Source organism: Hemicordylus capensis, chromosome 1 (genome assembly GCF_027244095.1).
Source record: "Hemicordylus capensis ecotype Gifberg chromosome 1, rHemCap1.1.pri, whole genome shotgun sequence".
NCBI classification, from domain to species: Eukaryota; Metazoa; Chordata; class Lepidosauria; order Squamata; family Cordylidae; genus Hemicordylus; species Hemicordylus capensis.
In genome coordinates, this window is record NC_069657.1 from 358502144 (window position 1) to 358519347 (window position 17204).

Sequence of the window (17204 nt, forward strand, 5' to 3'; positions counted from 1 at the left end):
TTCTCATGTGATTTTCTTCTTCCAATCTCAGTTGCGCGTGCACACACACACCACTTCAATTCTGCTTGCTTTTCCTGGATCTCAGCTAGACAAAGGCAGCAGAACTTGGTTGCCTTGCCCGGCTTGCCTGCCCTTCCTTCCTGAGACTTGAGGTCCAATCTGGTGTTGTGGCTGTTTATTTAATAGCCCAAATACATGACTTTCTGTTATTTATTTCACTTCCCAAGATCTACCTAAGAAGGCCTATTCTGCTTTCACTCCTGTTTTCTTAAAGATGCCCGTTCCTCATCACCCACCAGTACTCCTATTGAGTACTAAAAAGTACTAGAGAGTGGCTTACAATGATTCTGCAACATAGTCTAGTGTTATCCCCACTGCGAAATGTGGGGACTGTGGCTGAAAGTGGCTCCTGATAAACCTGCAATGTAGTCCACAGTTAGTATTCCCATATTGCACGAAGGAGGCGGGTCATAACCAGCGGAGCAGATCTGCCCTCCAAGCACTTTGGCCTTCATTTTGCTGAACTCTCTATACCAGACCTAATGACCCATATCTCCCCCTCCCCTGCAAAAAAAGTGAAGAGTTGCCCAGGGGTGTAGCTATAATTGAGCAGATGGGTTCAAAGAACCCAGGCCCCCCAGGTCCTGAGGGGCCCTCAGCTCCACCCCTTCCTATTTTCTTCATTATCTCCCTCACTCTGAGGGGCCACCAGAGAGAGGATCAGACACAGGCCGTCTCTCCCCTAGCTATGCCCCTCTGTCTGCACCCAACCATAGGAACATAGGAAGCTGTCATTTACTGAGTCAGACCATTGGTCAATCTAGCTCAGTATTGTCTTCACAGACTGGCAGCAGCTTCTCCAAGGTTGCAGGCAGGAATCTCTCTCAGCCCTATCCCACAGAAGCCGGGGGGGGGGGGGACTTGAAACCTTCTGCTCTTCCCATACTGGCTCCATCCCCTAAGGGGAAGATCTTACAGTGCTCACACATCTAGTCTCCCATTCATATGCAACAAGGGCAGACCCTGCTTAGCTAAGGTGACAAGTCATGCTTGCTACCACAAGACCAGATCTCCTCTCAAAAACCAACTACCAGGAGTGGGGTTCGAATCCACTTGGACCTACATCCATTGGATCTTAAGTCCAACTCATTCATTCTGGTGCGGGACCATTCTGGACCATCCTATATCATGATCTCCACACATCGGGTGGGTGGGTGCGGGGCGCTAAGGTGGACAGACAGTGGCTTACAACGGCAACTCATCTAATAAAGGCTTTAAAGAGCTGCCACATCCTTTAGTAGCTCTTTACTGGGGAAATGCAAATTCAAAGATCAAGGTCTCCGTCCGCCGCAGGATGAGAGCAGATGAGAGCAGACAAGGGAACAGCTACAGAGGACATGCCGACATTCTAGGCGAACCCCTTTGGTTTCCAGTCTCCGTGGATCTAAATCACCTGAAATAATCACAACCAGGTAAGCAGTAGAGACAGCTCAGCAAAAGGACCTCGCCAAACAAGACACACCATAAGCGGCAGCAAAGGTAAGTCGAGTCGCCACCATCCACTTTCGCATTGCACCCTCAAAGCCGACCCTACAAACCAGCCCGGCCTCATCTGAATGCCGCCCGCCCTGAGACACGCTGCCTCTGCGCCCCTCGAAGCGTAAGATTTACACCCCAAGGTAGGAAGCCAGGGGGCGTGTGTGTGACGGTTATTATGTAGTCGCCGCCGCTCTACCCCTTGGCTTCTCTATGGTGCCGCATCCCCATGCCTCCGCGTCTCTTTTGCTCTGACTGGGAAAGCAGCTCAGTTTGGATGGAAGCGTTAACAGGGGCTGAGATGGTGATCAGTGTTTCCAGTGCTTTTCTCTTGCTATAAGAAAATCGTGCCCAGCAGGCTTTGCAAAATTTCCCGGAAGTCTGGACTGTGTGGCACTCCCTGCGTCTTTCTGTTAACTCTATGTCCCAGTCAGCCCGGGGAGCGTCGCTTAGCAACGGGGCGGACGCTGCTTTTGCTGCTGCCGCCGCCGCCGCCTGAGCGAGACGAGCGAATGTGCGGCTGAAGCTCTACTCCCGGTCCAGCCATGTCGAAGTTAGGCAAAAAGAAGGAGCTGGTGAAGACCAACAATGTTCTCCAGACAAGCACGCCCTCTAAAGAGTAAGACTGTTATACTCTCTCCATAGAACTTTCCTCTGTTTTCCTTCCTTCGCACTTTGCAGGTGCGTGCAGCCCACCTGCCTTTGCTGCTGCACGGATAATCTCCACTCCTCTCATTTCTGGGGAGCCTCCCCCCATTACAGACCTCCCCTCTCCTCCACAGCCTCTTCAAATACATCTCTTTGTCCCAGAACGTCTATGGGTGAGTGGACTCTGAGAGGATCAAACGCAGGCCGTCTCTCCCCTAGCTACATCCCCCTCTGGCTGCACCCCTAGTCCCAACTATAGGAACACAGGAAGCTGTCATTTACTGAGTCAGACCATTAGTCCATCTAGCTCAGTATTGTCTACTCAGACTGGCAATGGCTTCTCCAAGGTTGCAGGCAGGAGTCTTTCTCAGCCCTGACTTAGAGATGCCAGGGAAGGAATGTGGAACTTTCTGCTTGCAAGCATGCAGGTGCTCTTCCCAGAGCGGCCCCATCCCCTAAGGGGAATTTCTTACAGTGCTCACATGTAGTTTCCCATTCAAATGCAACCAGGGCAGACCCTGCTTAGCAAAGGGGACAATTCATGCTTGCTACCACAAGGCCAGCTCTCCTCCCTAGACCAGCTCTCGGCTAGAGTGCCAGCTGAGGGGGAATCTCTCAATGAATCATGTTCCTGGTGCAGTGCGTTGAGGGATGCTAGAGGACTTCTTCCTCTGGCTCCCTTCTCTAGAGCTCACAATGGCACTGCTTGTGTGTCTCAGCAAGCAGCAGAGTGAACTGGGGAGGATGATCATGTGCAGGGAGGCAGGGAGGAGCCTCGCCAGAGAGATTGTGTACACCACCTTAGTGACTGTACTTCATGAGCTTCATAGCTAAATAGGGATTAGAACCCAGGTCTCCCTATCATAAGTACATCATTCAGTACATCTTCCTAAAAAAAGTAGGTGTTTTCTTTTTAAAATATAAATGATTTTTCCTGCCCTGAATATAGCCTTTCTACAAAAGTTCTGCTCTGCTTCAAGAAAACCTAATTAGAATTATTTCTGTTGTATCCATCACATGTTTTAGGTTGGAGGCAAAAAGAGTTGCAAGATTTCTTCTAGGAATCACCATTTTTACTTCTCTTTTATAGCGAATTGGTCCCACTGTGGACCAATTCACACTTAGCAGCAGAGTTTGCCAACTTGCAAAGGTTTTCTTTTCTGGAAGAGAAGGCAATGCTCCTAAATCCAAGGAAAATGATTTGTAATAGGTTCAGAACAGACAAGAGCAAGTACTGTTTCACACATAATATAATTAACATGGGACTGATTCATCACAACAAAATATGATGATCACAAGCTTAGATGGCTTTAAAATGGGTTATACTAAGACAAATTCATGAAGGCTAAGTCTGTACCACTGAATAGCAGATAGTGAGGACAAATTACATGGGAGAACTCAGTGATTGCCTTCAAATGCTGTTTGTGGGCTTTCCAGAGACATCTGGCTGCCAACTGTTGAAAACTGAATTTGGTACTATGTGAACCTCTGGTCTGACTCTCTTTCTGTTTTGATTTCTTTTTAACCACTCAGGGACTTGTTCATGATTGGCTATAGCTCTCTTGCATATAGCTGGTTGCTGAGTGTTTGCAGACAAGCTCTGCCAGTCACATTTTCCCCAGCAGGGTACACCAGTGTACACACAAGAAATATTTCTGCTACTCTAAAATGTGAATTGGTTTCAATTGGAATGGAGAAACTGTTGTCTTCCGTCAATGATGGATAAGTGTTTGTAAGTTAAAGTCCTGAGCACCAGAGGTATTGCTGGGACTTGTGCTACCTCATTGGCTTAGTAAGTATTGCATTTTTATTATCTCCAGTACATTTTATATATATATATATATATATATATATATATATATATATATATATATATGTATTTGATAAACTAGTAGAAGAGATGGCATAGCAGTCCCCAGGCAGCTCTGAATGAGTACATATACCAAACTACTTTTTTATCTGGATCCCTCGGGGACTTAATTATACTACAGAAATAGCTCAACTTTCAACAGCTGCAGATAGTACCATCTTTGGTGTTGATTTAAAGTCACACAAAGTTCCCATTCTATAATGTTACTGGAGACTGCCAGCCCTTTTCATTTCCTTCCTGCTAGATCTCTTCCCTGCTAATTGGGAATTTAATAAGTTACTAAATCAAAAAGCTCTCTCTTACTTCTCTTGGGCCTTGAATATAAATGTGGCTATGGAACCTTGTTACTGCTTTGAAGATGATAACTGGCCATATCTTCAAAGATACTGTGTCCACATACAGAGTCCATGGGGCTGAGCAGATCATGCCTCCAGTATCATTTATGCCTTTATTTGCTAGTTCAGTGTAGAGGACTCACTTACTCCTAAAGCCCACTTGAAAATGAGTGCAGGGGTGGAGCTCAAGTTTGATCTTTAAACACAGGGGCCAGCATCCAAACTAAAGAATGCTGGCAGACAAACGTTTTCCGCTATTCAAGGGAAGGGGTGATTTTGGGCAATCCCTACCACCAATTGTTCCTCCTTAAAATATGTCCCTGAGAGTCCCCTAACCTTCAGCGACATATTTTTTAGGAGGCACAGGGGAGATTGCCAAATATCACCCATCCCTATCACACCATCATGATGAAAAACACTCTTTCACCAATGTGTCTTTCGACTGGATGTCGGCTAGGATGTTGCCCTGAACATGCACACCATCTTTCATTTATACTAAGACTGAGGTACATAATATAAATATAATATATTGGGGAATACCATATTGCACTGCACTGCATTGTATTTTATATATTTCCTGTTCTTCCTTGAAAATGTTGAACAGAGGTTTGTAGTGGAAAACACAGACTCTTCTCCTGAACATGTGCAGGGCTCAGGAAATCCACTAGTCTACTAGTCTGTGATGAGTGAAAAATGATTCCTGAAGAGTAATGTACCAACATAGCTTGAGGAACCATCTGAGAAGTAAAATATTTTGTATGACTGGTGAAATGAGCCAACATTACTTGACCCTTGAACATGTATACCAGTTTTCATTCTAATATCTCAGTCTTCAAGGAAGCTATCACATTGTGTTGTGTTGTGTTGTAACTTTCCTGGCCCCTTGTAAACAGGCATGAGAGTTGACCTTGGCTTTGTCATGGAATCACAGGATGTTATCCTGAATATGTACAACTTTCATTTTGATATTCCAGTCTTTAAGGAGATCTTACCTTGCACTGTATTTTAGATTTTCCTCTCCTCCTTGAAAATGGGAATGAAGGTTGAGCTGGAATTCAGACTTGAAATGTAGAATTGTGTTCTGAATGTGTGTACCAAATTGCATTCTTAGTATTCAGCAGAGATATCATGTTACAGTCACAGAGAGAGAGAGGGACTTGGGTGGGGGTGGGGTCAAATGGGCCTGTAGTTAAACTAACGGCCTCATTTACTCAGCTGTTTAAAACAATACTATATTCCTCAATTAAACAAGCTGATCCAGATATATCAGGGAAATACAAATCTGCCCCCCCCCCCGCCACATGCACACAGATGAGAAGGAACATCTTAATGTTTCATTATGTAGCTTATCTTGTAACCAACAGACAAATATCTGGAATAATACTTTAAAAAAATTCTAATATTTTTAATACATTCAAATAAGTTTATTGTAAATTACAAGTTTAATTCTGGAGAGTCCATTTGTTTGTTCTTATATATTTCTATTTGCCATGTCTTGTATTTACAAAATAGACACATGCTTTCGTCAGATTTTGGTGGGGGTGCAGGGGGGAGGAAACAATACACAACAAATATGTATTTCTTCCCCTACATTTAAGTATGACTTCCAAGTGTTCTAGAGGCCTCCAGATGTTGCTAAACTACAGCTGGGGATAATGGGAGTTGTAGTTCAGCAGCATCTGCAGGCCCCTGGGTTGGGAACCACTGTTCTGGAGTTTTAAACTCTTCTTGACTCTTCTTACCTCAATTAAACCCTTCTTGCTTGGCATTTAAATTTGAAGCTTGTCTACATGTATTTTGGAGCTATGGCAGCCATGGTTTGTTTGTTCTTTTTGTGTGTGTGTGTAGTCTGGACTGTCTTTCAGCCATCTTCCCTGGGATGAGCTGGTTGTATAACTGTTGGTGTCATGTGCTAAACTCCTCACTAACTTGCTTTTAGCGAAGAGTTACCACTGCATCTTAGAGAGTGTCACTAGTTGATCCACATTTCTTTCAGTATGCAGACTGGCTCATTTCAGGAAAAGGTACAGCTGATAGCACATACTGACAAAAACCCATGGCTGCCATATGCTCAAGAGGTGATTAGGCCCTTATACTAGATTGGACATCAACACTGTTGTTCCCTACCATGGTAGCAAACCACTACTGTTATTTTTTATTTATGGCAAAATAACACATCACTCTCCCTTAACACACTTAGTAATGTTCTCCTACATAACTACAGTAAAACAAGGGAAATGCAGAAGTAACATTTTCTTCTTATATTATGGTACATCCTTTCTCTTAAGTTTGATGTACAGTATGTGCTAGATAAACTCTCTGTTATAGTATGCAAAATATGTTTGATATGACAGGGAGATTAGTTTCTGATCTGTAGATGATTCTTTACATTATTAAGAAGATTGATGTCTAGACTTTAATCTCAGCTCATCCATTTATGGTGAAGACAATCCAGTCCATCCCTTAAGCAAGACATAGAAGAGTGTATGATTTAAGATCTGTGCTTTTCCTCTCACCAAAGAGGGAGACTCTGTCAGTCTCTTAGTTGGCATGAGAGAAATTAATCTGTCTGGGACCTAGCCCAATGCCAAGAATCCGGTGCTTGGAAGGCCTGCAGAGATCAGGTAGATTTAGCACCCCAGTGATGCAGAGGTCCATGGAAATCATGTACGAGTACAATCGGCACTGAAGGACCATAGCTGAATATGAATCTAGTTATACCTCTTCTAAACCAGTGTAGTGTAGTGATGGGATGTTGGACTAGGGCCAGAGAGAACTAGGTTCAAATGACCACTCAACCATGAGGCCATTGAGTGGCAATCACTATCTCACAGCCTAATCTATCTCATAGGGTGCTGTGAGAATAAAACTGGGGGAAGAACCACTTATGCCACCTGACTTCTTGAGCGGGGGCGGAATGGAGATAAAGATTTCATAAATAAGTAAAAGAAGCACAATTAGAGAGAACTGTTTATTCACAAGGAGGTCTTAAAGATTTATATTTGTATGTGAAGTAAGGATTTAAACCAAATATACCACATACAGTAGTACATATCAGTTTTCCCTGCACAGGCATACACAAAAATGATTTATATCCCCTGGCTTACATTTTGATTTTTTCCCCTTTGGTCTGCTAGAGTGCAGCTGATCTTTCACATCACCATTATATGTGCTTGATAAAATTGTCAATTTAACTTAAAAAGCAGGGCACTTTTTCTGCAGCACCCTCCCTATCTGCATATACTACATATGACTGGGGACAACCTGTCACTTTCAAGTATACAGACAGCAGTTTCAAAATCCCTTTCTTCATGATCAACAGAGTGCATTGCTGTTCCACCTAATTTTGAACTGCGGGTGGGGTGGGTGGGTAGTGGAGGGGCAGAAGAAATCCTTTGACAAATAACATAACAACAGCTAATTCTGGCATAGCTTTGCCGATTGACTTACGTTTTTCATGTCAGTCTCTACCATAATTCAAATCTTTGGGATATGTAGAGCCTTTTACAAAGCGCTACTTGAAAGCGCTTTTACAAAGCGCTACTTGAAAGAATGTCAGGTCAGGACAGCACATATCTTTCTACTTCAACAAACCACCAGCTAAGCCTTCTGGCCCAAGCTGTCAGGAAATGTTTAAGTTTAGCTTCTGCTGAACTGTAGATAGAGAATGTAAATCAAGAGGTTGATGGCAGCTTGTTCTCATCTATTAAGTGACATTTTTATCTCTGAAGACATATTTCAAAGAAATTTTTTCCCCCCTCAGTAAAAAAAAGGGCCATTTCTTTTTAGTCGTTCCTTGGCCATTTTCTCCCTACCTATGTCTGTGTTATACAGTATGCATATGATAGAATAGCCGGTTCTGTTTGAACATAAGAAGTTTGGCAAGTATCAAGAGGATTCTAGCTTTAAAAAAGAGAACTCATCAACTTATTGTTCCATAACCTTTTAGATTAAAAATACATGATGCATTACAGCAACCATGCTGAAGCTAGGCAGGACTGGATTTAGTTGGTTGGAAGATGGGAGACCAACTGGGAATCCTGTGTATGCCCCATTGCATTCCATGGGTTTAAAAGGGTCCATACATGTAATAAATAGGGGGCAGAAAGAATGGGGAGTTTTTTCACCTAAGCAATAATAGAGAAATGGCAAGTAATTTTTTTTCTTAGAAACCTTTTTTCCTTTCAGTGCCCTTCTTCAGGGCTTCTACATATGACTATGTGTTCCCAGGAACAGGTGATCAATTGCAGGTTGAAATTTTAGGTTTATTCACCAGACAGACTTCCCAAAATAGTTTTGATGGAAAAACCCACTTTGCTTTCCCCTGCACCCTCCTCCCCTAAATGTAAGGAAAATAGATAATAATTAGATTAGGACGTGCAATTGACCATGCAATCTCAGATGTTTTAATGAATAACTTACACTTTATACCAGCCTGCATAATACCAGCCTGCATAATAATAATAATAATTATTATTATTATTATTCTCTTGGTGCTTTCCATTTCAAAAATGTATGAATACTCATTTCCCCCACTGAGGCACTACCTTGGCGTGGTTGTGGGGCTTGTGTGCTCTGAGAAAGGTGAGAGCTATGCCAGAGGTCCAACCATACTGGACAGGTCTCATCAGAGGAGCCAGACGAAGAGTGCCTCTCCCATCAACAATATGGTGAGACGTTACTTTAACAAATCTATACCGGATCAGTCATTGCCTGGGTCAACAAGGACCACGCCAGGTGCTGGAGTCCCTGGACATCTGGTGGCAAGTGGGCTACAGGACTCAGGATCTTCAGTTGAGCAACCAGGGCTGGAGACTGCAGGGTTACTGGAAGAAACGTCGCTCAACCAGAAAAAATATACGAAAAACACCGACAAGGAAATAATGATTTGCTACTACAAGTCTAGTCCAACTAGAAGAGGTTATTTTAAAAGAATGTACCAAATTTGGAAAGAGAAGCATCCAGATACAGAAATAACAGAACAAAGGCTAGCAGATCAGAGAAGTTTCATAATAAGAAATAAAGTATTCACAGAAGAGCAACAAGAATTAAAGCAAAAAATAACTGAGCACATGAAACAAACAACCACCAGGGTTCGACTTCCAGCTCTAAAAACAGTTGCCAAAAAACAACTTGTTCAGGCATTAAAAGATGTCAATGCTGCACTTGCAGAAATAACAACTAGGGGTGTGCAATTCGGGTATTCTGTGATTCGGTTTGGGACCCGAACCGAATCACCCCTGTTCTGTTTTGTGCCCGAATATGGGCAACCCGAATCACCCTTGATTTGGTTCGGATTCGGATTTAATCCAAATCCAAATCTGAATCGATTCGGGGGTGAAAAAAGGGGAACAGGGGCAAAATTTTGGGGTGGGGTGGTAATGCACAATGGGTGGAGTCTACCACCCCAATTTCAGGGGAATTGGGCAAAGGGCTGATTTTTGGGGAATTTTTGAAGTTTTAGTGACTTTGGGGCAGTTCGGGGGCATAGCATGGGATCTGGGCAAAAGGAGTGGGGTGGGGTGGTAGTGCCTAATGGGTTCAGGCTACCACCCCAATTTCAGGGGGATTGGGCAAAGGGCTGATTTTTGGAAAATTTCTGAAGTTTTCATGTCTTTGGGGCAGATTGGGGCAGAAAGTGGGGCCTGGGGCAGAATAGTGGGGTGGGGTGGTAGTGCCTAATGGGTGGAGGCTACCACCTCAATTTCAGGGGGATTGGACAAAGGGCTGATTTTTTGAGAATTTTTGAAGTTTTAGTGACTTTGGGGCAGTTTGGGGGCAGAAAGTGGATCTGCCCCAAAAGAGTGGGGTGGGGTGGTAGTGCCTAATGGGTGGAGGCTACCACCCCAATTTCAGGGGGATTGGGCAGAGGGCTGATTTTTTGGGAATATTTGAAGTTTTGGTGTCTTTGGGGCAGATTGGGGGCAGAAAGTGGATCTGCCCCAAAGGAGTGGGGTGGGCTGGTAGATAGTGCCTAATGGGTGGAGGCTACCACCCGCCCCCAATTTCAGAGTGATTGGGCAGAGGGGTGAATTTTGGTGAATTTCTGAGGTTTGTCTTCATAAGGTGAAGTGTGATAAATTGATTACTTCCTCATATTCATAGTAATTGAGAGTGTGAAAAAGTGAAAGTGGGGTCATGAGAGTTGTTTAATTGAAAAAAATCTCATTTGCTATGATAGAATGAGAATTCACACCCTGAGGTGTATCAGAATAATGTTCAATAGTCCTGTGCAAATATACAGCTCTGAATAGCCAAAGCCAAATAATGAGCACAGCTGGAACCATGTGTGGAGGTGAGCGTTCTCAATGTGTACCTCCACACAAGTCCCAGATCGCTAACCAACTCCCTACTGATTCAGGAGGACTTCTCCTCACACCTCAGGGTGTGAATTCTCATTCTATCATAGCAAATGAGATTTTTTTCAATTAAACAACTCTCATGACCCCACTTTCACTTTTTCACACTCTCAATTACTATGAATATGAGGAAGTAATCAATTTATCACACTTCACCTTATGAAGACAAACCTCAGAAATTTACCAAAATTCACCCCTCTGCCCAATCACTCTGAAATTGGGGACGGGTGGTAGCCTCCACCCATTAGGCACTATCTACCAGCCCACCCCACTCCTTTGGGGCAGATCCACTTTCTGCCCCCAATCTGCCCCAAAGACACCAAAACTTCAAATATTCCCAAAAAATCAGCCCTCTGCCCAATCCCCCTGAAATTGGGGTGGTAGCCTCCACCCATTAGGCACTACCACCCCACCCCACTCTTTTGGGGCAGATCCACTTTCTGCCCCCAAACTGCCCCAAAGTCACTAAAGCTTCAAAAATTCTCAAAAAATCAGCCCTTTGCCCAATCACCCTGAAATTGGGGTGGTAGCCTCCACCCATTAGGCACTACCACCCCACCCCACTATTCTGCCCCAGGCCCCACTTTCTGCCCCAATCTGCCCCAATCTGCCCCAAAGACACAAAAACTTCAGAAATTTCCCAAAAATCAGCCCTTTGCCCAATCCCCCTGAAATTGGGGTGGTAGCCTGAAACCATTAGGCACTACCACCCCACCCACTCTTTTTGCCCAGATCCCATGCTATGCCCCCGAACTGCCCCCAAATCACTAAAACTTCAAAAAATCCCCTAAAATCAACCATGAACCGAATCACCCAAATTTTTCAGGCCTGAAATTCAGGTGATTCGGCTCGGGCCCGAAAAATATTGGGGGACATCGGGGGTGATTCTGTTCAGCCCCGAATCACCCAAAATTGCTTGTTTCGGGCACAGATTGTTCTGTGCCCGTAATTTTTTGCACATCCCTAATAACAACCAGTAATTTGCAAGAAACAAACCAACTAATGTACAGTGCAGCAACAATAACAACACAAGAGCTTGGATATAAGATCAGTGGACCTGTATAAAAAGAAAGAAGTACATCACCTAAATGGAAGATTAGACTAGAAAATAAAATCGCCAGGCTTAGATCAGATGCTAGTAAATTGAAAGATATGAAAGTCAAGAAGCTGAAGAATGAAAACACCAAACAGTATCTGATCCAAAAATACCATCTAGATTCAAGGAAAATTAGAGAAGTCCTGGAAATTATAAAGCAGCAAATAACAGCAGTGTCAAAGAAGATTAGCAGATATGAAGCCAGAATTACACAACACAGGCAGAATCTCCAATTCTAATAGAATCAGAGATGTTTCTACCAAAGCTTAGAAGGAGAAACTGCAAGAAACCTAGAAACACCAAATAAAGAAGAAACAGGGCAATTCTGGGGGAAATTATGGGACAATCCAATAGATTATAATAAAAAAGCAGGCTGGGTAAAAGAAGTTGAATATTGTAACCAAAAATGCAAGATCTAATAAGAACACCAGAATTAATAAGTGAAAGAGCAAAGAAAATTAAAAATTGGACTGTACCAGGCAACGATGAACTGCATGGCTTTTGGCTTAAACACCTAACAAGCCTTCATAAACAACTATCAAAACAGTTCAATCACATTTTGCGAGGAGGTGATATTGAACAATGGTTAACAACTGGGAAAACTCATCTCATAATGAAAGACCCAGCAAAAGGTGCAGTTCCAAGTAATTATAGACCGATAACCTGCCTGCCAAGCATGTTCAAATTATTAACTGGAATAATAGCAGATGAAGTAATGCAACACTTATTAACTAATAAGCAACTTCCAGTTGAACAGAAAGGAAATTGCCCGAATAACAGAGGCACAAAAAACCAGCTGCTGATTTACAAAATGATTTTAGGACATTGCAAGAGAAGAAAAACAAATCTAAGTGTTGCATGGATTGACTACAAGAAGGCCTTCAACTCATTGCCTCACACATGGATACTAAACTGTTTAAAAACAACTGGTGTCAGCAAAAACTTTCAGATATTTATTTTTAAAAAAGAGCAATGAGCATGTGGAGTACACAGTTAACAATCAATGGCGAGACACTTGGACAGGTTAGCATTAGAAGAGGACTCACTCTTCCAAGGGGATTTTCCAAGGAGACTCAATATCCCCTCTGTTATTTGTAATCGCCATGACTCCACTTTCACAAATACTAAACAAAACAGGCTTTGGATACCAAACATCTAAAACATCAAGTCAAATAAACCATCTGCTGTACATGGACGATTTGAAGTTGTATGGAAAGTCCCAATCAGAAATCGAAGCACTGCTAAACACTGTCTGTATATTCAGTAGTGATATAGCAATGGAGTTTGGACTAGGCAAGTGTGCTGCATTAATAATGAACAGAGGGAATATAACAAAAACAGAAGGAATAGAACTACCCAATGGAAGCAAGATCAAGAACCTGGAAGAGAAAGAACATTACAAATACTTGGGCATTCTCCAGGCGGATAACATCACACACACTGAAGTTAAAAGAAAAATGGGAAGTGAATACATCAGGAGAGTTAGAAAAATCCTCAAGTCCAAACTCAATGGCGGGAACACCATACAAGCCATAAACACCCGGGCTATACTTGTTATCAGATACACTGCAGGAATAATAGACTGGACTCAGGCAGAGCTAGAGATGCTAAATTGTAAGAACAGGAAAATTATTACCATCAATCATGATCTACACCCCCGCAGTGATGTAGATAGGCTACACCTCCCTCGCAGCTCAGGTGGAAGAGGAATGCTGCAAGTCCATCAAACAGTAGAGGAGGAGAAAAGAGGCCTTGAAGAATATATCAAGGACAGTGAAGGAGATGCACTTCAAATGGTCACTAACGAGAAACTATTCAACACCAATGAAACAAAGCAGGCCTATAAGAAAGAACAAGTCAAGAACCGAGCAGAAAAATGGAAAAATAAGCCACTGCATGGTCAATATTTGCACAGTATAATTGGAAAATCAAAGATCACCAAGACCTGGCAATGGCATAAGAATGGCAACTTGAAGAAAGAAACAGAGGGTTTAATACTGGCTGCACAAGAACAGGCACTAAGAACAAATGCAATAAGAGAAAAAGTCAAAAAATCAACAACAAACAGCAAGTGCTGCCTTTGTAAAGAAGCAGATGAAACAGTGGACCACCTAATCAGCTGTTGTAAAAAGATCGCACAGACTGACTACAAACAAAGGCATGACAAGGTAGCAGGGATGGTACACTGGAACATCTGCAAAAAATACAAGCTACCTGTAGCCAAAAATTGGTGGGACCATAAAATTGAAAAAGTGGTAGAAAATGAAGATGCAAAAATATTATGGGATTTCCAACTACAAACAGACAAACATCTGTCACACAATACACCAGATATAACTGTAGTCAGGAAGAAAGAAAAACAAGTTAAAATAATCGACATAGCAGTACCAGGGGATAGCAGAATTGAGGTAAAAGAAATTTTTAAAAAATCACCAAATACAAAGATCTACAAATTGAAATTGAAAATCTGTGGCAGAAGAAGACCAAAATAATCCCATTAGTAATTGGTGCCCTAGGTGCAATTCCAAAACACCTTGAAGAGCACCTCAACACCATAGGGGCCACAGAAATCACCACTAGCCAATTACAAAAAGCAACTTTACTGGGAACAGCCTATATTCTGCAACAATATCAATAATAAGAACAGTAACAATACTGATAAAATTCTGGCATCCCAGGTCCTTGGGAAGGACTCGATGTCTGGATAAAACAAATCAGTCAATAACACCTGTCTGACTGTGTAAACAAAAATAATAAATATTCTCTGGGTGTTTTCCATTTCAAAAATGTATGAATACTCATTTGGATTATGCTTCTATCTATGATAGAATGAGAATTCACACCCTGAGGTGTATCAGAATAATGTTCATTAGGCCTGTGCAAATATACAGCTCTGAATATCCAAAGCCAAATAATGAGCACAGCTGGAACCATGTATGGAGGTGAGCGCAGTGGCGTAACTAGGGAAAATGGTGCCCAGGGCAAGCACTGAAATTGCGCCCCCCCACCGCACACACACCCCCCGCCACTCCCCCAACATGCATCTGACTGACACACATGTTTCAGAAAACTTTTATTTTAAAAATTTAAAAAATTACAAAAATTACCAATATCATACATGTGGTCAAGCTCCTATCTACCACTTCAGATTTATTTTTTAAAACTATCCAAATTGTGGGGCTATCATTAATTTGTTTGGATAGCTCAGGTTAAAATGCTGGAAAACAACAAATTTCAGTATGCTGGGGCTCATGAAATCCCCAAATATTATGCGGAGTTGTACTTGGAAAAACTAAAAGAAGTGCCTGTCTAATTTTCTGCTATGCATTGTAGCATCACGATTACATAAGTTTTAAAAATAAATGGAGAATTTGACTTTTCCCAGATACTCTGAAAATAATTAAATGATATGCAGAGTAAACTGTATCACTGCTTGGAATATATTCTAGTATTTCAGAAAGACAGTAAAAATGAGAGAAAGAACAAGAAACTCCCAGTGGGCCTTAATACTAAGGATTTCATATTGATTCAAAGACAAACTGACCATTAATAGCCATATTATTAAGACATCACATTTAACTCACTCATCACAAGAAGCAAAGTAAGAGCAAATGGATACAATCTTAGCTCATAAACTTCAGCTCAGTATTCACAAGCCCTTATTCTCTGTACATAGTGCCAATCTGAATATGTGTACAGTGACATATTATATTAATTTTTTTAAAAAAATAAAATTACCTGTAGCCCCTTCGGGGGACATCTTAAAGGCTGTGGGGGGTCTGCAAAGTTTCCCCCTCCTCCCACTGGCCTCTAGGACCTCACAGGCACCATTTGAGCATGTGCGGTGGTCATTTTTTAAAATGTATTTTTTAAAAAAATGGCCGCTGAAAACAAAATGGCCACTGTGCATGCTCAAATGGCCTCTGCGAGGTGTGGCATGCCCTAGGGCCTCACAGAGGCCATCTGAGCATGCCCAGTGGCCATTTTGTTTTTGGTGGCCATTTATTTTTAATTATTTAATTTTAAGAAATTGCGCCTCCCCTTCAAGTGGCGCCCGGGGCACATGCCCCCCTTGCCCCCCCTATAGATACGCCCCTGGGTGAGCGTTCTCAACGTGTCCCTCCACACAGGACCCAGATCGCTAACCAACTCCCTACTGATTCAGGAGGACTTCTTAAAGAGCACAGAACCCTTCTGCATTCCAGCACCATCTTGGAAGATGTATGGGAAGCACTAGGAGGTAGAATCCTTTCCAACACTTCTTTCCCCATGTGCACAGTCACACTGTGCTATTATTATTTTTGCAAGCCTAATGTTTGTTATGAAAAAAGAATCTATTATTAGACTTATACTTTGTATAGATGAAACTGACTGCTTTGGTTGGTTGAAATGTCCATGTGGAATGAATAAAGATATGAACCATTATCTATGGAGTTCCCATTATTTAAAACAACACAAGATAAATGAATTACTGGTACCAGCCAAAGTATTGAACATTAGGCAAATAATGAAACTTCAGTTTGACTAATATATTGCACTTCACCTGTTTTGTTGATTTCACTTGAGATATTTGCCTCACAGGCACAAAGATAAAATAAATATGTTAGAGTAATTGCTAAAGTCTTTATAGCAATGTTTATGAAAATGTGTTTTTATGGAAGATGCTTAGGATCTAGCCTGAATCTGAAACTGAAGCTGAATGCTACTATCACATGGGCTATTTTACACATAAATGTAGCTTATGAAGCTGGGAATTTTGTTAGGCAATGACAATAGCATGCTCAGAAGTCAAGTGTCGAATAATTTATATAAAGTCATAGCCCTTAGTCTTTATTTGTGGTTTTCCAGTTCAAAGTGAAAACCACACTTTCAATAGTGACAAATCTACTGTCCAGGCCAGAGCTTTTTGTTTGTACAACTGTAAATTCACATCCGAAGTGACTGTCTTAAAGTAGACTTGAACATGGCTACTTGGCCATCTTTTTGTTTGGTAGAATACTAGCTGATAGCTGTACTCTGGAGGCCACTGGATTTCTCTGAATGGAAATGTTAATAGCCTTGAAGTATCCTGATGGGGGAAGCCATAAAAGCCTGGAAAAATGACACCCACTTGATGTGAGGGGGTTGATGTCCTCCCCCTCCCTTGTGTGTGAGCGTAAAGAGAGAGAAAATGTGTGGTGGAGTGATAAATGGAGTGAATTTTCAGCAACTAGACTAGAGAAGCTGGGCAGAGGGCTGAAGCACTTTAGGCTGCAGTTTTCTTTCTGGGACTCTGATGTAGTCTGTTGTTTTTAGGAGTGCCCTGCTGTTGCAGCTACATCTAATGCATATATGATATTACCATGACACCATATAATATT

The 17204-nt window shown here is 42.2% G+C and overlaps 1 protein-coding gene across 3 annotated transcripts in view; it reads left to right on the forward strand.

Moving 5' to 3' along the window:
• Positions 1-1783: 1783 nt before the first annotated feature.
• ADGB (androglobin) overlaps positions 1784-17204 on the forward strand; it is a 161149-nt gene continuing 145728 nt past the window's right edge. For all 3 annotated transcript variants that reach the window (XM_053291285.1, XM_053291292.1, XM_053291302.1), the window contains exon 1: positions 1784-2155. In XM_053291285.1, coding sequence (XP_053147260.1) covers positions 2082-2155 — 74 coding nt within the window. In that variant the 5' untranslated portion in view covers positions 1784-2081. The remainder of the gene's footprint in view (positions 2156-17204) is intronic.